The 22482-nt window shown below is 42.9% G+C and overlaps 1 protein-coding gene across 2 annotated transcripts; it reads right to left on the bottom strand.

The window, feature by feature from the left end:
- Positions 1-2673: 2673 nt before the first annotated feature.
- LOC119648881 (zinc finger protein 91-like) lies at positions 2674-19334 on the bottom strand. Of its 2 annotated transcripts, none has more exons than XM_038050775.1 (3): positions 18955-19334; positions 5994-6395; positions 2674-5927 (listed from the first exon to the last, which is right to left on the bottom strand). In XM_038050775.1, exons 1-3 carry the CDS (start codon positions 19289-19291, stop codon positions 3100-3102), a joined length of 3567 nt encoding a protein of 1188 aa, XP_037906703.1. In that variant the 5' UTR covers positions 19292-19334; the 3' UTR covers positions 2674-3099. The 2 variants fall into 2 exon arrangements, with proteins under 2 accessions (XP_037906703.1, XP_037906704.1); XM_038050776.1 differs by having other exon boundaries at positions 5994-6392.
- Positions 19335-22482: the final 3148 nt, after the last annotated feature.

Genomic DNA, 22482 nt, shown 5'->3' with positions numbered 1-22482 from the left:
AGCAGATTATCCCTCGGTATGAGATCAGCCTGCAACGCAGAGCTAAATTGGAGAACTGTGGTGCCGTTCAGGCTATATTTGAAATTATGGACATCTCGTTCTACAATTTCCGAAAGTCGCGTTGGCTCTAAGTCCGTTCTGGGCCGATGCACCTATTCAAAGTGCTCCCCTATAAGTTCGAGTTTCAGAGCATCATCCATCACAATGTAATTGCCTTGCGCATCAGCAGTTACACTATTCGTGTCTATATCTGAGCCAATAAGGTGTTGTATCTCGCTGCCACCGACTTTAATTCTCGGTAGAGTTATTCGTGACTTCTTCCGGAATAACGTATTTATCTTAGTAAACATGGAATCTGGATCGCTTGGTGAAATACCCTTTAACTTCTCCCGCCACTGGGAGTTCACTTCATTTACGTAATGTTGACGGATAAGATCCCGCGCGATCTTTAGAAGTGATTTGAACTCAACCAATATGGGATGATGATAGTCCCCATATCTCCGATAGATTTTGTTGACGCGAGTGAGCAGAAGGCCTTTCACTTTTTTCAACCGTTTTATGGCTGCAGTTTCATATCTTTCCATATTATTACGAGGTTTAATTTTAGGGACGACTTGTTCAATTGTTTCCAGCGTCAAGTTCTCCAGCTTGAGAAGATACTGAAGTATTTCCTCGTTGCTCAAGTTCCTGTCACCTGGTGCAATTGCACTATCGTTTTCCCCATCAAGAGGTGGGCATTCCTCTCGATATCCCCGAATAAACCCCTCTTGGAATTTCTTCCAATTTGTTTGTTTAAAGTTCAGCCTGTGGACGCCACTGTCTATCGGCAGAGATTTAGCCACTCTACTTAATAGGAGCGCGGGGCTCTCAAATTTTGTTATTAAAAAGACGGGGGCCGAGAGAGCCTAAGTTAAATGCAATAAAATCGCAGATTACAAAAAAGCACGGGAGGTTCTGGAGCGAGTGAAGGCTCCTCACTTCACCTACACTCCAAAGGAAGAGAAGGTGCAAACCTTCCTTCTAAAAGGCTTGGATGCGGAGGAAGAGCCCGATGAGGTGCTCAAAATGCTCCGGGAGACGGGAACTGAGGTTAAGTTCCTCTCAGTGTCACGGTTTAGGACGAGGAGGTCCGTTTTGGTAAAACGAATCCTGCCGCACTTCCTCGTGCAGATAAGCCCGGAGAGCCGGGGAAGCGATCTGATCGGCATCAGGTCGCTTAATTACCAGGCCATTCGTTTTGAGCGCCTGCTAAGGGGCGAAATAGTCTAGTGTCGAAGATGCCAGCGCTATAGTCACTCGGCAGTGAACTGTCAAATGACCTTACGATGTGTAAAGTGCGGGAAAGACCATACCGCAGCTGAATGTTCGCTGACTGAAGCAGATGGCAAGGAAAAAACTTTCTGTGTTAACTGCGGAAGCGGAGGGCATCCGGCTTCGTACCGTGGATGTCCTGCATACCGCAATGTTAAGGTCACAAGGCAGCAAGCACCGAGATCGGCCCAAAGAACGAAGGTGTCAGCGGCGTTGGACGGTACCGTCCCTTCGGCACCAAACGTCTCGGGGATCCCATTTGCAGAAGTAGTTCGACAAGGGGGAGCTAAGACGCCCCAACAAGATGCAAGTGGCGGGATGAACACTATCCTCAATAAAATACTAACCATGTGTGAAAACATGCAGCATACGCTACACGTACACAATACAAAAATAAATAGCATAACAGAATATTTACACAAACAGCATGTCTGCTGCTAGGTCTGCAGTCACAGCGGTACCACTGGATGGTCTCCGGATCATCGCGATTAATGTGAATTCCATCGTAGGAATTCATCGAAGAGCGGAGCTCCTTGATTTCGCTGCCAGACAACAGCCTGACATAGTCTTGATTTCAGAAACCCACCTCAATCCGAGGCATTCGATAACATTCAAGGATTTTGAATTCGTGAGGAACGATAGACGAAATTGTGATGGGGGAGGTGGTACCGGAATACTTGTGGGTCGCCATTATCGTTTCAGGCATATTAATAGGCCTGAATTTGAAACCTTTGAGTGTATCCCAGTCTCATGTATTCTTTTTTCACTGCCTAGAGGAGGGAATTTATACATTCTGTCAGTCTATGCAGTGGGAAACAACCGAACCAAGTTCAAGGAGGAATTCCATTCTCTGTTCACGATACTCGAACTGAATAGACTGCATAATTACTATATTATAGCTGTCGACTTGAATGCTAAGCATACCTCGTGGCTAAACGCCACAAACAATCCCAGAGGGGTATTCCTCAAATCTTGGTTATCCAAGAGGGGTATTCCTCAAATCTTGGATAAAGCAATACCAGATAGAGTATAAATGCGAATTATATGGGTCAGAGAGTCCAACCTGGCCCAGGGCAAATTCCTATCTGGATTTGTGCATTGCTGACGCGCGCTTGAACTTTAATTTTAGGAATCCTCAACGGAAACTACAAACTCTTCCTTTCGATAGCGACCACAACGCTATTCTTATTGAAGTTCTGTTTGATGGACGAAGAGTTCGGACAGAGAGTGAGTCCTGCGCATTTGCTTTTTCCTACATTCATTCATACCAGTTTTTTGCACGTTTGAAATATAGATATTGAACTAACAATTGATATTGACTTTCCCCTTTAAGAGTGAACACTTAGGCTTCATTTCTTAAATTGTTTATTGAAAATTAGAACTAGGATTACCTATCACGGTCCTCCGTGTAATTTCGATTAACTATGAATGTTACCTTAGTTTCAGCTTTCCTGGGTGAATTTTTCACCGCAAGTTGTATACTTTATATGAGTCTTTAAGAAGAAATCCGTTTTAAATTGTTTTCCACAGACTTCGCACGGAAAATCGCACACCTCATGTTGGTCGATCATATGTCGTCGCAATTCCCAGTGGCCATTACATGATTCTCCACATTCTTTGCATTTATACTCTGAATTATTGGTGCAGCATGTCGCAATCTTTACATGGAAATGATTTTTCACCAGCATGTGAAGGTTCACCTGGACTATTAGGTTGCTCAGCAGCTTCTTCGGTATGCTTTTCGGGTAGATAACGCTCTGTTAACTCTTGAAATCGGTCATGATTAGATTAGCCTTGAGAGTTCACTGGATCCCCTTGCTGGGGTTTTCCAACTTCTTCTCCATGACAGATTTCAACATGTTCTCCCAATGTGGCTTGTTTTCTCAGGATCATACTTTGATGCAGTAACTTATGAGTACTAAGACTGATGCTGGAGGCGAAATCAAGATTGCACGTGATACAAAGATTTTTCTCGTCATCGAAATTGGGGTTTTCGGAAAACACAATTTTGCGGATACGTCTCATTTTCTCATTTTTGGAAGTGTCCTCTACCTGAACCGGTGCCATTTTTGTCGGTTTTATGCCAACATGTTTATTTTTAACGTGGCGTCTAAGATATGTCTGATTCCTGAATGATTGAGGACATTGTTCACAACGATATGGTTGATCTTCTCTATGAGTAGATTCGTGAATTATACGTTCTGAATTTCTGGTAAAAGATTTCGGGCATAATGGACACCGATATGGCTTCCTCTCTTTGGGGTGACTTTTCTCATGTTGGTAACGTTCTGTTGGTTTTGCAAATTGCATATGACAAAAGCGGCACTTTAGGTACGTTGGATCGTCTTCTAAAGACTTTGGAATCTCATCTCCATGTTGTACGACAATATGATCTCTTAACCCAAAGTCTGATCTAAACCTTTCAAGGCACAATTCACATGAAACTGGCAGTTGCTTTGCACGAATTAGCCTCCTATGCAACAATTTATGTTTGTTGAAACTGGTAATCGAGGAAAACTCACGATTGCATGTGATGCAAAAGTGTTTCTTGTCATCGAAATCGGGGTTTTCCGAAAACACTGTTTTAGGTGGTTCCATTTCCTCGTTTTTGATAGTACCCTCTACTTCAACAGCTACTACATTTGCCGGTTTTTTACGAAGATGGTTATATTTAACGTGACGACGAAAGCTTGTCTTAAATCTGAATGACTTAAAACATTGTTCACAACGATACGGTAGATCCTCTCTATGAATAGATTCGTGACTTTTACGTTCTGAATTTTTGGCGAAAGATTTTGGGCATAATGGACATTGATAAGGCTTCTTCTCTTTAGAGTGACTTTTCTCGTGTTGGTAACGTTCTGTTGGTTTTGCGAATTCCTTATGACAAAATCGGCATTTTAGGTATATTGGATCGTCTTGTAGAGACTTTGGAATCTCATCACCATGATTCGTCACAATATGATCCCTTAATCCAGAGTCTGACTTAAATTTCCCAGGACACAATTCACAGAAAAATGTCGGATGTTTTGGATGAATCAAATTCCTGTGTAAAAATTTATGTTTGTTGTAGCTGCTCCTCGAGGCAAATTCACGATTGCATGTGATGCAAAAGTTTTTCTCGTCGTCGAATTCGGGGTTTTCGGAAAACACCACCATTTTGGTCTGCTTTATGTTCCCATTAACGCCACCATGAACATCTTTAACGTGACGGGTAAAATTATTTCTATTCCTAAACGATTTAGGACACTGTTCACAACGATATGGTCGCTCTCCCCTATGAATGGATTCATGAACTTTGCGGTCTGAACTTCTGGTGAAAGATTTCGGGCATAATGTACACCAAAATTTTTTTCGCTCGTTAGCGTGGCTTTTCTCATGTTGGAAACGTTCTGTTGGTTTTGGAAATTGCTTATGACAAAAGCGGCACTTTAGGTAAGTTGGATCGTCTTTAAGGGAAGCTGGAATCTCATCTCCATGACGTGTTACAATATGCTCCCTTAAAGTAAAATCTGAATGGTAACGTTCGGAGCATAGTTCACAAGATAAGGTTCTAGTTCTACCCCGCTTTTCATGAATCTTCATTCTATGGATCCTTTTATGATACTTGAAGCTGATGGTAGTGGGGAACTCACGATTACATGTAATACAAAATTGTTTCTCATCATCGAAATCGGGATTTTCAGAAAACACAGTTTTGCCATGTTTCCGGCGCAATCTCAACCCGTTTCGGGTCTTCCACCTTCGAATACTCGATCTATGTTTCTTCTTGTGATTTATGAATGCTTGCTGAGAACCCAGTTGAAGATCGCATGTTATACAAAAATTTCTTTCCTCGTCGAACTTGGGTTCCAATGTAAACACGGTCCGGTGTTTACGCTGTCCCTCCTCTATTCCTTCTTTTTGTAAGTTACTCTCTTCACAAAAGGATGTTTTTTCATTTCTGGTAGCGCTTTCTACCTGAACAGACGAAGCAATTGCCACTTCTCTCTGGCTAGGTGATTGAGCATCGGCACCAACAGATAAGTTAGCTTTGAGCTTCATCCTTTTGCAGCTAGTTCCTGACGAATACGATTCTGGTTCGCATCCTTTCGCCATTGAACGTTGAACATGACGTTTAAGATAATACTCAGTTGAAAAGGTTTTACCACAATCTAAACAGTGAAATGGACGATCTCCTTTATGAATGAGTTCGTGGTTTTTGCGATTGAAGTTCTTGGTAAATGATTTCGAGCATATTGAACACCGATAAGGTGCCTTTTCGTTGACGTGGCTTTCCTCATGCAGGCACCGTTCTGTTAGGTTTTCAAAGTGCTTATTACAAAATCGGCACTGGAAGTCCATCAGTTCGCCTTTAAACGAGTCTCGACTCTTTGAGTTGTTGAACTTGGTATCCAGATTCAGCCTTTGCTCTGATTCTGTTTCATTCTGTCGATTGCTGTCTTTGGATAGGGTTCCCTCATCTGGGTTAGCGAATACTGATTTACCAATTACCACGTTTGTGCTTTCCTTCGTCACATCGGTTATAGTTAACACACTGTTGTCCCATGAAGGATTACAATTTTTCATTCGGTTCCCATCATGATATAATTTTTCCTTGCTTTCTCCATCGTAAACTGAATCAATGAAAATTAGATTCATTTTTTGGGTTAATATTTCACAACATTCAAAAATATTAGTACCTGAACTCTGTATTTCGTAGTCGCCAATATCAAGCTCATCCTTGACTGTAGTTTCATTTGAAGCATCTTCCTGGCCGCCTTGATTCAAATGAGTTATTCCCTGTTTACGAAGTCGCTCCTTATGATAATTCTTATGTCGCGTGAAGGCCAGTCTGGAAGCTAATTGACGATCGCATGTGACACAAAAGAGTCGTTTTCCATCATAAATAGGCTCGGCTGTAATTTTCACAGGTTTCCTTGGATTGTCCGAACAGATTCTGTAGCGTGGAATTTTCACTTCCTCTCGATTTTTGTTTGTGGTAATATTTTTCGAGATATTGGTGAGGAGTTTTTTTGAATTGGAATTTTCTGAAAGCCTACACACAGTTTTCTCCGGTGCGATTCTATCTATTGTATCAGCTGCTGTGAAAATAACAAAAAATATGGTTCCCTGAGCAGTCATTCCGCTTTAGATTTATTGTTAAAAGAAGGAATATATCAAGGGAGTAAAATGTATGCTCAATTTTGCATCTAATAACTATTTCTAACTAAATCGTGTTGCGAATGTAGCTTTGGGAGTAACTGGGCATGTGGATCACAAACCATGCTCGTGGGACTGAACAGTAGAACTACAAAACAAATCGACTATGTTGATGAACACCACAACCAACCACATCTATACGTCGTCTCTGTACGATCTAGGCAGTGTGCTTCAATTCTTTTCACAATTTCCCCGGAAGCTCAAATTCATCCTAGACTGTTTTATGCCACAGAGTTGTAGAGCGGCCCACTCTATCCTAGGCTATTGAGTTCCATTGCCTAATCCAGAATCGAGTTGTAGTGGCCGTGGCTTTGCGATATTCACAACATTTTCTTTGCCTTGTTCGGGGACAAGCTGACGGTAAAATGCGTCCTAAATTTCCCTAGCGTTCCCCAATTCCCTACTTTCAGTTTATCCATTCCCATCAGTATCTTCCAATTTCAATTTTCAACTTAAACTTGTAGCTTCTGCAACTTCTAAATCAAATACTTTTATGTATTTGATAAAACGACTATTTACAGGCCCTTTCCCCTTTCCCCGAAGAATTTACTTAAGCTTGCACAATTCCAAATTTTATTTTAAATTCCCCATTTGCACTAAGCAAGCGAAAATGTACATTCATCTCTTTTGTGTAAATCTACTAGCGTAATGGCTATTTTCGCAACGCATGAGGTGTTGTTGTTATCGCTAAGTCGGCATGAACTTCGAAATCCAAGGTCAAGTTTAATGGGACCGGCTAATCAAAAGACAGCTTATGAGCAGGGGAGATCATTTTTGACTGTTGGAGAAGAAGGTTCAGGTTTCGGACTTGCTAGAAGTCAGTGTAATTTGTCATTTGTGGTTTGGTTTTTGACCGCGGGAAATCACACTTGGAGGTGAAGAGAGTGAACGAAATCGCGAAATTTTATTGAGAGGTTGTCATTTCTTTTTTGTTTCTATTTTGTAAACATCTCGTATTTTTTTTAGATAACTTCACGAAGAGGTGGATGACAAGTGGGATTCGGTGAGCGCTGACAAACCAGGTTGTTTCCGTACGACAACGATGAGGAGAAAAGTACCACTCTTTCTGCGTTCAAGTAGCTGTTAAACACCCTCTTTCAGGGTTTGCGGTAGTGCGCAAAAGTCTTGGGCCCTTCCACTTCGTGGAAAGCAGCAACAACCAGCAACACTATTTAAAAGTCTTAAATAATTGGAGATTCTACAACCTTTATGCAAAGCAATGTACCCTGCCATGCGACGAAATCTGTTAAGCGGTGTTTGTCCAGTCGAAATATCGCAGTTTTTCTTTGGCCACTCAAGTCGCCTGATATCAACCTAATGGAAAATGGTTGGAGTGTTTTAAAACAAACGGTTTATGATAGACTATGAACAAAGTTTTAATACAAAACATTCAAAACATGAGGTGTACTTGGGGAATGCACTTATCCCTTAATGCATTCAATTTTGTGCTCAGAGTATGCCGCGTAGAATTGAAAGCATAATCTAAATCAAAAGTGGTTGGACAAATTATTAATAAATTTCAGATAAAAATTACTATCATCACCTTCAACGGCGCAACAACCGGTATCCGGTCTAGGCCTGCTTAATAAGTAACTCCAGACACCCCGGTCCACCACTACCTAATCCCTAAAAGCTGTCTGGCCTTCTGACCTACGCCATTGCTCCATCTCAGGCAGGATGTGCCTCGTCTTCTTTTTCTACCTTAGATATTGCCCTTGTAGATGTTGCGGGCTGGATCATCCTCATCCATGCAGATTAAGTGACCCGCCCACCGCAACCTGTTGAGCCGGATTTTATCCATAACCTGACGGTCGTGGTAGCGCTCATAGATTTCGTCGTTATGTAGGCTACGGAATCACCTATCCTCATGTAGGGGATCAAAAATGCTTCTCTCAAACGCGGCCAATTTTTCTTGCTAAGAACCCAGGTTTCCGAGGAACATATAAGGACTGACTCATATGGCGGCTGCAAAGACACCCGGGAAGCATCCACCAGAAGCAAGATGTGTGTTCAGACGTTCACATATTTGGGGTGTTAGACTTCGTCGAAGAATGACGGGATGGTGGGGGTGATTTTAATTTGGCCACGGTGTTCCAGATAAAACGCAACAGCCAAGTGGTGGAAAGGGTTGACCTAGTATCGAACACCGGGTCGCTACGGAGTCTCAAATTCTCCGTATACTAGCTTGGCGGATCTGGTGGTAAACTTTTCACGATGGGCTGTACGTACGCCAAGTAAAACGAAAGGCAGAACTGGCAACCACGAAAAGTAATCGTGTTCCATTATAGCACCCATCAGTGTCCTATGCCAGCGTTCCAATATCCCATTGAATTGTGTGTGGTACGCAGTCGTCCGGTGGCGTTTGAAGCTCAGGAGTTTACCTAACTCCGAGAACAGGGATTTAATGACTTCGGTCGGAACTCCAAAGCGTGGGATCCATTCTCGACAAAGAGTCTCGGCGCATGATTGTGCAAAAATGTCGGCTAGCGCCATTGCTTCAGGCTACCAAGTGAACCTTTCGAAGATTGTGACTTCAAGTATTGCAGCCACGCGAATCGATGTCGGTGAATCGTGCGAAAACCTTTGTAGATCGAAAGAATGAGCTTAATAATTTTTGTACATGCTTGGAGGCTTTACACTTCTGACACGCAGTCTGTCTGGCCCAAGAGTTAACGTCCTTATTTATTGAGGGCCAGGAATGAAGTTTAAATGCCGAAGTTGGCCAGGGGATGCTAAACTAGGCCGAAATGACTTTTTTTGTTGAGGATACAGGGAGTTCTGAGTGCGCATCCACTTGATGACGAATCGGACCAGTTGGGCAACTTACTTCCTCTCTTGTAGTTCACGGACCCCTTCTTGCGCTAAACACCCAAGTTCTTTTCGGTCCGTCATCAAGTGAATGTGGACTCAGGACTCCCTGCATCCTCAACAAAAAAAGTCACTTCGGCCTAGTTTAGGTCTGAACATACGGCGGATTTCACTTTAATGTAATTTGCACTAATGTCGTGTTTGCGATATATATCAATGGAGCGATTATCAACGGTCGCCGCTTCCGGTCACGCTGCTCCCAGCGCAGAGGTGAGGCAGCGTCTGATGGGTTGCCTCTGCCATGGACAAACTTTTTAACAAAAATTTGGGTGTTTAGGCCAACACGAAGGGTTCGTGCACCGTGCGCCCGTCAGTGAATGTGGACTGAGGACTCCCTGCATCCTCAACAGAAAATATTTAAACCGGTTTCTTGCAATTCGAAGTACAAATTTTGATACCGATTTTCCCCTTTAAATTTCAACAGTTAGGCTTCATTTTTTAAATAGTTTATTTAATATTTGAATTAGTATTACATATGTCACCGCCTTCCAAGTAATTTCGATTGTTTATGAATGCAACCCTAAAGTTGTAGCTCTCCCGAGTGATTTTTTTTCACCGCAAGTCTAAGTCCTTAAGAGGAAATCAAATCAAATGCGCGGAAAATTGCACACTTCTTGTTGGTCGATCATATGTCGTCCCAATTCTCAGCCACCGTTACATAATTCCCCAAATTCTTTTCATTTCTAATCTGATTTATTGGCGTAGGTTCTTGTATGTGATGCCGACTCCGATGGAAACGATTTTCCGTCAAAATATGAAGGTTCGACCGGATGATTAGTTTGACCTTGATCATCTTCGGTAGAGTGTCCTTTTCATGTATATAACGCTCTGTTGACTCCTCAAGTAGAGTTCATTGGATCGTCTTGCGGAGATTTTTGAACTTCTTCTTCATTGCACATTTCACTATGCTTTCCCAATGTGACTTCTTTTCTCAGAATCATACTCTGATGCAGCAACTTATGGGTGCTAAGGCTGATGCTCGAGGGGAATTCAATATTGCACGTGATACAAATATTATTCTCTTCATCGAAATTGGGGTTTTTAGAAAACACCACCATTTTGTTTTGTCTCATTTTCTCATTTTTGGTGGTGCCTTCTGCCTGAACAGATGCGACATTTCCCGAATTTAGGCCACCATGAAAATCTTTAAGGTGACGATTAAAACTGGCCTTATATCTGAATAATTTACAACATTGTTCACAACGATATGGTTGATCATCTCCATGAGTAGATTCGTGAATTTTACGTTCTGAATTTTTAGCGAAAACCTTAGGGCATAATGGACACTGATAAGGCTTCTTCTCTTTAGGGTGACTTTTCTCATGTTGAAAACGTTCTGTTGGTTTTACAAACTGCTTATGACAATAGCGGCACTTAAGGTACGTTGGATCGTCTTGTAAGGACTTTGGAATCTCATCTCCATGGTTCGCCACAATGTGATCTCTTAGCCCAAAGTCTGACTTGAATTTCCCAGGACACAATTCACAAAAAAATGTCGGTTGTTTTGGATTAATCAAATTCGTGTGTAAATATTTATGATGGGTCAAACTGCCCCTCGAAGCAAACTCACGATTGCATGTGATGCAAAAGTTTTTCTCGTCGTCAAATTTGGGGTTTTCGGAAAACACCAACATTTTGTTGATCAGTCTCAATTTCTCATTTTTGGTAGAGCCCTCCAACTGTTTTTCATGAATAGATTCATGCATTTTGCGTTCTGAATTTTTTTTGAAAGATTTTGGGCATAATGGGCACTGATATGGTCTTTTTTCTTTAGGATGACTTTTCTCGTGTTGGTAACGTTCACTTGGTTTTGCAAATTCCTTGTGGCAAAAGCGACACTTTAGGTATGTTGGATCGCCTTGAAGGAAAGCTGGAATTTCATCTCCGTGATTCGCCAAAATATGATCCCTCAATCCAGAGTCTGACTTAAATTGTCCAGAGCACAATTCACAAAAAAATTTCGGTTGTTTTGGATGAATTAAATTCATATGTACATATTTATGATAGCGAAAGCTACCCCTCGAGACAAATTCACGATTGCACGTGATACAAAAGTTTTTCTCGTCATCAAAAGTGGGATTTTCAGAAAACACAGTTTTGCCATGTTTTCTGCGCAATCTCAAGCCGTTACGGGTCTTCCACCTTCGAATGCTCGATCTATGTTTTTTCTTATGATTTATGAATGCTCTCTGAGAATCCAGTTGAAGATCGCATGTTATGCAAAAATTTCTCTCCTCGTCGAACTTGGGTTCCAAAGTAAATAGGGTCCGGCGTTTAGGCATCGATTCTACTTGTTGTCCCTCCTCTATTCCTTCTTTTTGTAAGCTACCCTCTCCGCTGAAAGTTGTTTTATCATTTTTCGTAGCGCTTTCTAGCTGAACAGACGAAGCAATTGCCACTTCTCTCTGGTTAGGTGATTTAACATCCGTTCCAAACGATATATTACCTTTGAGCTTCCTTTTTTTGGAGCTAGTTCCTAACGGATACGATTCCAGTTCGCTTTCCTTCGCCTTTGAACGTTGAACATGACGTTTAAGATAATATTCAGTTGGAAATGTTTTATCACATTGTATACAGCGAAACGGACGATCTCCTTTATGGATGAGTTCGTGATTTTTGCGATTGAATTTGTTGGTAAAGGATTTTGAACATATTGAACACTGATAAGGCGCTTTTTCATTAGCGTGGCTTTCTTCGTGTAGGCAATGTTCTGTTAGGTTGTCAAAGTGCTTATTACAAAATTGGCACTGGAAGTCCGTCGGTTCGCTTTTAAACGAGTCTCGACTCTTTGAGTTCTTGAACTTGGTATCCAGATTCAGCCTTTTATTTGATTCTGATTCCTCGTCATGGTACATTCCTTCGTCTCTGTCAACTTTTTCAAGGCTTTCCCCATGGTAAACTGCATCAATGAAAGTTAGATCCATTTTGTTGGTTAATATCTCACAACATTCAAAAGTATTAGTACCTGAGTCCTTTATTTCGTAGTCGCCAATATCAAGTTCATCCTTGACTATAGTTTTATTTGAAGCCTCTTCCTGGTCGACATGATTCGAATCGGTTATTCTCTGTATACGAAACCGCCGCTTATGGTAATTCTTATGTCGCGTGAAGATCTCTCTTGAAGCTAATTGACGATCGCATGTGACACAAAAGAGTCGTTTTTCATCATAGATAGGCTCGGCCGTAATTTTCACAGGTTTCCTTAAATAGTCCGAACAGAGTCTGTAGCGTGGAGGTTTTGCTTCCCTTCGATTCTTCTTTGCGGTAATATTTTTTGGGATATTGGTGACGATTTTTTTTGAATCGGAATTTTCTGAAAGCCTGCAAACAGCTTTCTTCGGTACGACCCTGTCTTTTGTATTCCCCGCTGTGAAAATAACAAAAATTATTGTTTCTTGCACAGTCGTTTTGCTTGGAATTGAGTCTTAAGTGAAGGAATATATCAATTGTATGACCATTTCTTCCATTCCATGCCATGGTTTATTAGGAAATCGTTTCTCTCCTCAATCTAAAGTGTAATGCAACTCGTGCATATGAGTCAATGGAAGCGGGAGTAAAAGTAGTTGCGAACGCAGCTTTGTGTGTTTCGGCACTTTCCCGAAATCTGGACCTTATAGGGGCTCTAGTATGGTCGCTGCAGTGGCTTCTAGAGTGCATCAGTCCTCACCAGAACATGGATATAAACTTCAAGTTCGCCAAGGGTGTGGACCGCCGCCTGACGAGATGGCGGAGGTGGCTTTAATTTAGGAAACGTCTCTCGTAGTAAGGGCAGCAATTCGGTCTTTAAAAGGCCACCTCTTTGTTGAGGACCAGGTCGCCAAAGAGTCGAAGGTTCCCCCGTACACCAGCTCAGCAAGGCTGGCACCAAACTCTTCGCGGACGGCTGTACGAAGGCCAAGCAGAACGAAAGACCAGACTGCCTCCAGCGTCCGATGCCAACATTCAACGTCCATTCCATTGGACTGCCGATGATATACGACGTTTGAATTCCAAGGGCTTTCCGAGCTCCGAGAAGGGAGTAGATTCAAATTCCATTCCCTGGCCTGTGATAATGACGACGGAAACACGAAAGCGGGGAATCTACTCTCGATAAAGCACCTCAGCACATGACTGTGCTGTTATGTCCTTCAGAGGTATTGCGTCAGGCCACCGCGTAAACTGATCAATGTTCGTGGGGCAATACTTGTGGCCGTGCGAGTCTCACAAAAGGCCTATAATGTCGAAGTATATAGTGTGGAAGCACCTTGTCGATCTATTACATACACCTACTTCCTTCCTAGCATGTCTAGTGACTTTACACTTTTAGCAGCATTCTTTGACCAAAGAGCTCACGCTCTTGTTCATGGACGGCCAAAAATACTTGCTAGAGATTAAAAAAAAACAAAAAATTACTGACGGTTCGTCCAGGGCAGAGGCTAGCCGATTCGTTGCCCATCGTTGTCGTGCACGGAGCGAAACACTTCCTTACGAAAAGCGGCCAGATTATATGGCCTAGACCTCTTATCAGAGATCCGGCAGTAGACAAAGGCATGTGAGCCGAAAATGTAGCCCAGTCATTAAAGGTTTCAACCTCCGAATTCTTACAGTCAAGCCGATTGACATGAAATTTGGAGTGAGGGTAGAGGGTAGCGCCGGAGGTGTGTGACAAACATTTTTTTTTGGGATAAATTACACATTTTTCACGGAATTACGCACTCTATTTTTAGAATTTAGTGTGAGGGCCTAAATACAGTAGGTTCTCGAGGGATTCGGCTTATTTATTTTCAATCGGTCTTAACTGAAAGAATTCGGAGGTCACATCCGATTTTCAGCTTCAATGACTGGACTAATAGGGAACTCCTTGAACTTGTAGTTGCAGTCCGATTGCAGGAACTGCGTCATCCTTTTGGGCCACGGCGATTGCTGAAAAATTGACTGCGGCTAGGATGTTGATCTTGGGGATTCGGGACAAGCCTGCAGCGTCCAAGTTGTTTTTACCAGACACATGTTGATTATCCGATGTGAACTGGCTAAGTGCCGAAGTTGGCGAGGGGACGCTTTGTCGGGCTTTTGTAGTAAAGCAAAAGTGAGAGGCTTATGGCCTGCCTTCAAGTGACTATCGGAAGTACTTGATGCTAAGATACGCGGCTAGTAATTCACGATCATAGGCGCTGTAATTCTGTTAAGCAAGATTCGACTGTTTTGAGAAGAAGTTAGCTTTGATTCAGCCTTTGGTGAAGAGCAGCGCCTACTGCGGTGTCTGGGGCTGCGTCGAAGATGGCTAGAGGTGCATTTTGTTAAGCGAATGCCAAAAAGTATAGCATCTAACAGCTGTTGCTTGGTGGTTTTAAAGGTTTGGATGGTCACTGGAGACCACACAACCTCCTGTGAATCTTTGATTTTAGGATCAGCTAGGAAAGCGTTAAGTAATGCATGTTGGTGAATGGCTTTGGGCAGGAAACGACGGTAGAAGTTTACTATGCTCAAGAGATTTTTAAGGTCTTTGACCATCTTTGAAAGCGGAAGCTCGCGATCACCTGTACCTTGTTTGAGTCGGGTTGAATTGCTGGGATTAATTTGCAGTTTTCAACGTAATAATCAAGAAGAAAGTGCACTCGAAATGTGCGAAATGTCCGTGAACGAAACGGAAGTTTAAATTTCATAGTACAGAGTGGATGAATTTTTGGAAGGTTTGGCCCCTTTCCACAGGCCAAAAGTCATCCATATAAATGTGAAGTGTCCAAAAGGTGTGCAAATTACTGTCTTTGGAATATATTCAGGAGCTACAGGGATTTGATGGTAGGCCTTGGCGAGATTCAAGGTCGAGAAAACACGACAGTTTTCCAAATATTGCGCAAAGTCTTGCATGAGTGGAACGGGGTACCAGTAAGGAATAATCTGAGCGTTCAGGCATCTATAATCTCCACAAGGTCGCCATTCTTCTTTGGGCTTGAGGACTAAATGGAGTGGAGATGACCAAGTGCTGTTGGAATGTCTGGATATACGCTGCTTAAGTTGCTGTGCAAAGTCTTTCCGCGCAACAGGGAGCTTCTGGGGTGGTAGAGGACGCACTTTTTAGAAGTTTAGGGAACCAGTGGTGTTGATGTGGTGCTGGACTGGCTGATGAGAGACTACATTCGGTAGTAATGTTCCGATCAATTTGAATTGTTGTTGTCCTTGCAGGTTGAAATTCTCCCTGACGACCGAAGAGAGGTTGTGGGGTCTATCAGAGATCCTTGTTGCATAGCTGTTAGCACTCCATAGTGACACAGGAACTCTGCGCCTAATATGGGGAAACTGATGTTAGCCAAAATGAAAAACGAAAAGGTCCGACGCAAGACAAGGCGTGAAGTTTGTCGCCGCTAATTTCAGCTGCTGAGGAAATAGCTTGTTGGGTATGGAGGCGAGAAGGACCGAGACTTCCACACCGGTCTGTACTAGATAATTGCGTTTACTAAGGGCGTCGTACAATGTAAAGTGACGTGTTGCTGCAATTCGGGTAGACGTCGCCGTTAACTCAGTTTATTGCGGTTGCGAGAAAAGTGGATGGGCTCGTATATTTCGTGGCCGAATCTGCTAACGTACAGTGGTACTGACACATGGCGGGTTACGATGACGACCATCGCTGACTCGTAAAACACCTCGCGATCATGGGGCGCGCGTGCACCTAGTGTATCTGAACTGCCCGATGGCTTGTGTTCTCTCCGGCAGGTGTTGAATCTACAAGGACTTAAGGAGCTCCGAGTCAACCTTGTTCATTTCCCGAAGCGACTGGCGGAGTATGCGGTTACCAAGCGTTGAATCCGTCAGCAAGTGATTCAGCTGGGCTGTCTCACTTACTGGCAGCCGCCTGATGAGCTGGTCCTTCAACCGGGCGTAGGAGTACTCGCTCTGTGGTTCGACGATGAGTGTGACCAGGTCGACCAAGGCGTGGTTGAATTTAGTGCCGTTCGCCAACGCAAATAGCGCCTCCAACTGGAGGTACTATGCCTCCGCCAAAACGGTGGTTAGGGCGGCAGACGGCCCCGCGAAATTCTTCCTCGCGTGACATTATCAATCAATCTTTCAGAAAAGAGCTGCAGCGGAGCCAACTCACACCGCGAGAAACCCGAAAGAGAGGGAACGCGTAAACACTCTATACCACGAGCCCAGTCAAAAGTAAAAGGCAGCGCCGACTCTTGCGACCTGACGTGTTATATTTCAATAATGAGATAGTAAATGAATGAAATAACAGAAAAAATGAGATTCAAACCATAACTATGTGTAAACTAAGAACCCTGGTCGCAGAGGAGCACTTGCGGTCGCTGTTTTCTCGTCGTCGCTGACTGCACAATGCATCCAATTTTCCGGTTGGTTTTCTGGCGCGGTATTGAAGACGGGCGGAGAATTGAACGGACGCATACTGAATCTACAGTACCACCACCGGGAGCAGAGGTTGCGAAACGCACTCCAACCATTAATTAATTTCTGTTAATCAGTAAATTATTTTAATTCTTAAAACGAAATTGTACAATTAATCAATGGAATATTTCACAGAAAACTTTTTCTTATGCCAAAACGATCAGGCACGGTCTTCTTCACCTGATTCCCGACTGTGCACTACTAGTGCACTAGTGCACAACTGGTTCCGGTTTTTTTAACCGACCTCGAGGCCGACCGGTGGAACGCCGCACATTAACCTGTGCCTGTTATCACTCCACCCCAGTACTTGATCCCCCCGTCTAACGGAATATCCCGGATTCGTTCATGTATCAGAGGATTTTCGCTAGTAGAGATATGATACCGGCTGCACCTAGAACACATCAACAGCAACCACCCATAGGCGGGGCACTTATACAAAAAATGTTCCATGGTTCCCCCCTTCTCATCATAGAATGGACACGTGTCAGCTTCCTAAATCCCCAATCTGAAAATATGTCCAACTAGTGAATTTTGGCCACCCAGAAAGCCCACAATCCTTCTGCAAGTCTTCCTGATTTTCGACAGGATAAACTTTGGGGTATGCTTGCTCCGTTCTGACAGGAACAGTTCAGTGTCTCTAACAACATTTGGGCGCGGGTACTTGTCCTAATTGGGTTCAGCTTGTTCACAGTTTTGCATAGCAACATTAGCCAATGCTACTGACACATGGCATGGGGGGAAATGAATCTGTTTTTGTTAAAGCGTTCAAGATTTCATTCCACTCCGCGTTAGCATTGCATATTTCCATTTAATTAGAGTTTTATCAACACTATGCTTTTTGGCAGCATCACAGTGCTTATGGAAAGGCGTACATTCCAAGGCCCCTTCAATGTCCACGAACACCCCCATCGGCCATTTGTCTTTCAGATTTGCGTCCTCTGAAGAACAGACTCACAGGACTTTCCACGCTGCAAGCGTGTTAGTTTTCATTTGGTGGATGCGACTTTACCTCTCTCTCCACAGAAATTTCAGCTAGAATGATGTTAAGCTGATTTGCCCAAAGCTCTTTGGATTTGAATAATCATCTTTCCCAGGCTTAGGTATAAAAACCGTATTAACCGTCTGCTGAGAGGTAGACACATAGCCCAGAGCAAGTTCCCTCGAAAAATATTTCTTAAAATTCGCTCTGAATGGTTTATACTCTCCTTTAGCATCGCTGGATAGATGCCATCCATTTCAGGGGTGCTTTCAATAGTTCAAAGGACATAATTGCAGCACCTGCTTTTCCATTGATAACCACTGCACATCACACTTTCGTGTTGAAAGGTTCTGCCACCTGTTTTCCCGAATAGTCTACGTGCGTCCAAGAGACTGTTCAGACTCGACTCTGAATTTCGTGAGAGTTCCACTCGGTTTACTAAGAGGGCCCAACTTGGCCGACTGGACATGGACAGTTCGCGTTTTATCGCTTTTGTGTTGGGAAAAGCGCTCCAAAAGTGTGCGTTTCCCAGTTTCCAATTGATTTTCTATCACCAAACAAGTTCTTAGCTCGTCTGCAATAGCTAGATTGAATTCTAGGTATCGGTGATCGACAGTGAGACTCCATCTTGCACCCACCAGTTCATAATCAACTCCTAACATTTTTGAAGTGTAAATTTTTAGGTCAACTACTTCACTTCTTCTGGGCCCCATAAACATAGGGGTGCATCCTACGCTTGCAGTCTCGATGCCAGCTCAAGTGGTGGACTCAAATAGCTTTCCTCTAGGATTGCATATTCTACTCCCCCAATAGGTATGTTGGAGGTTCGCGTATCCGTTCCGACGACTGGATTCACGGTATCTGAGCTGCATGGATAGTGTCCAGATACCTGTATCAAACCAGTTGCGTGCTCATCACCGGCTTTGATTTCATTCTACCAGACTAAAGTTCACAATTGTGAAGTATGTACTAAGCACCAACGGCTAATTCAATCCGTCCTAAATCACGCTTTGTGTGTCATTACATGCAGTTTAGGAAAAGCTTCTAAAGGCGATATTGTAATTATGATGGACAACCACAAATTATTAGAGGATACTCTCAGAAACTTCCTCGAAAATTGAGTCGCAGTCACATCAGCCACGGCGGTCTTTGCTTCAAGTGTTCCACACAAACAATTTGTTTCACAACCAATATTCAGCCTACTTAGTAATTACCTTGATCATCATTTTCCTCTGTTTTAAAAGTTAGCCCCTCCGTGACAGCAACATTAATCCAGCCATTTTTCCGTATGCCATAGTCCGAATGGGCAGTCTTCATATGAGTTCTAAGTGAATCCATTCCGTCGAAGCGGTCATTGCAAGCATCGCACTCTACGCTATATGCTCCATCAGCTGATATCAGGACACGGCCACACTTCACCTTTTGCTCAAGGCTCAAGGGATCTGAATGATTATCGACAATATCATGGTTTTCTTGGAGTTCATTTACAACCTCTTCCTCTGATTTAAGCTCTAAATGGTGCCCCGAATTTAGCAAGGATATTAAATCCATATTCCACGCCTGGAGTAAGGAACTTCTAATAGAAAACAACAAATACTTTAGAAAGACAACTTACTTCTTATTCTTAGTTTCATGCTAGTGGAAGATGTCATTTATCCACAGAGGTCTAGGTAAGGTTAAAGTGAGAAAACAGGCTCTCTGCATCGTTATCCAGAGACTTTAGTGTCTCGGTAATGGTAAACTTGGCTACTATGGTATCTAATGCTACAAGAGATAGAAGTGGAGCGGAAATTGATCCATACCAGATCTTTTTAGGAAAGAGAAGATTAGCGAGGACAACGATTGCGTAGAGTAGTCGCCTCGCAATGAAGTACGGATATGCCCCCACATCAAAATTATCGTTTTTGGTGTAAAAACGGAACGTCTCCCTGTCAACCAGAACAGCTTTTCTGGGGGAGGAAAACGCCCATACGAGAAAGCGAGCACAAGAATTTAGAACCATGCCACTGAGTCTTTGGGATTCTAAGAAACTGCCAAAAAGAAAATATCTCTTAACCAAAGAAAACTGAGTCGGTGAAAACAACCACGAAAGTGGGCAATCAAGTTTGAAGTACAGACGCATTTTCCTCGGAAATGATTATAGCGATTGACACCAAATTTGATGAAAAGGTGGAAACTGTCCTCATCTTCTTGTCTCACCAATGGTACAATATGTTGGAGCCTATCTAAATTCTGGAGTACTAGGCCATGTTCCTATCGTGCTGGTATTGTTGTTCCTACATGTGTTTGCTTAGTGTACTTTAATACCTTTATCGGATTTGATTCAATTCTTCTTGAGGATCACTTCATAGAGAGATCCTCCAGACATATTTTGGTGGAAGTCATATTAAGTGTCTGTTCTTGAGTCATGCTTGGTTGTATGACTACCGTTTATTTAAAGTGAGTTTTCAAATCAATGATCAACTTTCCTCTAACTTGATCTATGTTTGAAATTGAATCCAGATTTCGGAAATAGTTTGCCTTAAACATTACTATCACTAGAACACACGATGCATCTTTGAGATACATCTAAGAAAAAAACATTTAAATCATTCACTAATTTTATTAATATGAATAGCGCAAATCTACCTTTGCAAGGACTTGCAGTCAAACCCTAAAAAGTTCAGGTGTGTAATATCACTATCAAATCTACATAAGAAAACCACTGACTGCACGCAGATAAAACCATCTAGCTGGTAAGCTAAGGTTAATGAAGGGGCGATGTCAGAGGAGAAAAATAGTCGTTACTTTCTATCTCCGCTAAAAATCCGTAGGAGTCACCACCCCTTGAAAAGGTACGATAATCCCGAAAAGGGGATATTTTCGTATCATTAATAAACTTATTGACAGGGCAATTTCCCAACCACGACGATGCGGAATAGGAAGGAGGTGTAAAGTAGCGGCCGTCCTCTGTAACCTCCATTGCACATCGGGATGATGATTGCTCTACCTACCTTGTTAATGATATGAAAAATAGTCTTTTTTCTCGGGGCGCCACGCATCTACGGTATTAGAAAGAGGGGATCTTCTTTTTTCTCCTACATAACAAACCTTCTTATTCCACTGACTCTTCGCGAGTGGGGTTGGCCAATGAAACTTTTAATGAGGATATCAAAATACGCCTCGTTTGAAGTGCTACAACTTTTTAAGAGAGTGACCGTCGCGATTTGTCAGCGGGGTTTGAGAGGATCACCTTTCCCATTGGTGGTGGTGGTGGGGGTTCAAAGATAAACCCCACCGTTATGAAAAAGTACCCCACTTTTGCGGATTTACAGACGGGGACGTTCTTCCTCCTCCTCCATAAGCCTCCCCTTATAGGGTAGAGTTGAAAGATTAAAATTTTCCTTGATATATGTTTGCCTTTCACCCCCTGGTGTGGTATAGCGCATCAATCAAACCTACATGCCATCGCTCGCGGTTACCTGAAATGCGTGCGCTCGCACTCGTCCTCTACTGTCCTCCGCAAAATGCCCTTAGGGCGATTTGATGTTATCGTTGAGACAATTGCATTTCTAGATGCTAGACAGCGCAACAAAAGCGGATCTAGCGTTGTTAATGCGTCGAGCAACATCTAGTTCGGCGCCGACTCCTAGATATACAAATCGATCGACGCTTTCGATGCTCTGCTCATTAATGCAAATAGAGAGAATGCGATTATCCCTCAGACTGAGAACCTTGGTTTTGTCGGCGATCATCTTCAGTTCAACTCTGCTTGCCTCTCTTTCCAAATCTAGGGCCATTGACCACGGTCCAATGGGAGAGGAAACAGATGTCATCAGCGTGATCGAGGTGTTTGAGGAAAGATGTCATCGTCCATTGAATTCCTCCACGTCCTCCGAGTAAGGCAGTATGAAGAACGTCACCGATAATAAGAAGAAATAATATCAGTGACAGGATGCAATCCTGGCGAATTCCGCTTTCGACCCCAAAATCCTCCGGGATTTTGCCTCGGTGCAGCACGTGATATTTTGCGCCATCATATGTCGCTCTGTTAATAGTTATTAGATTCTCCGGAATATCCCTCCTACGTAGAGCACTCCAGATACATTCCCTATTCACGCTACCAAACTCCTCGAAATCGATGAAGAGCAGGTTCAGCGAAGATTTAAATTCCGCACAATGTTCCAAAATGATTCGTAGGGTGTTGATGTAGTCGATGCAAGTGAATCCATAGCGGAAAGTAGCCTGCTCTCTAATGATCAAGCTTTCAAGATGTACTTTGATGCGTTCCATGATTATTTTAGCTATTATCTTTCCAACGGCGGGGAGCACGCAGATACCCCTCAAATTGTTACAATCAGAACGGATGTCCTCTTTTGAAATCTTAACGATCATCCCCTTCTTTCACACTCTGGGATAGGTCTTGGATTCCCAAGATTTCCGCATGAATGGAAGCAGCAGATCTACAGTAACTGCAGTTGTAGCGATGAATAACTCTGCCGGAAGACCATCAAGCCCAGTGGCTTTACTCAGTTTGAGTGCATTGATGGCCAAAATGATTTCTCCTCTGCTTGGAGGAACAGTTCGTATCCACATGTTACAGTGACGAGCCATTTTATCCACAAGAGAAGGAACTTCATCGGAGTCATATCATTCTAGGTCGAGGAGGGTGTACATTTTTTTTTACCAAATATAGTCGTGTGGAGTATCAAATGAAAGGTCTTGTTTTGTACTTTCTGAAGTTGGTCTTAGTTTTGATATTT

The sequence above is a fragment of the Hermetia illucens genome, chromosome 2, assembly GCF_905115235.1.
Source record: "Hermetia illucens chromosome 2, iHerIll2.2.curated.20191125, whole genome shotgun sequence".
NCBI lineage: Eukaryota > Metazoa > Arthropoda > Insecta > Diptera > Stratiomyidae > Hermetia > Hermetia illucens.
Note: the sequence above shows the minus strand (reverse complement) of the source record. Positions and strands in the feature narration are given on the sequence as shown.

Bases quoted from the DNA above. Each gene is read 5' to 3' on its own strand.
- LOC119648881 (XM_038050775.1), bottom strand. From the start codon at position 19,291: ATGGATTTAATATCCTTGCTAAATTCGGGGCACCATTTAGAGCTTAAA. The intron at 6,396-18,954 runs GTAATTACTAAG...TTATTTTCACAG, and splicing joins AGAGGAAAATGATGATCAAG to CAGCTGATACAATAGATAGA. The intron at 5,928-5,993 runs GTACTAATATTT...TCATTGATTCAG, and splicing joins CTACGAAATACAGAGTTCAG to TTTACGATGGAGAAAGCAAG.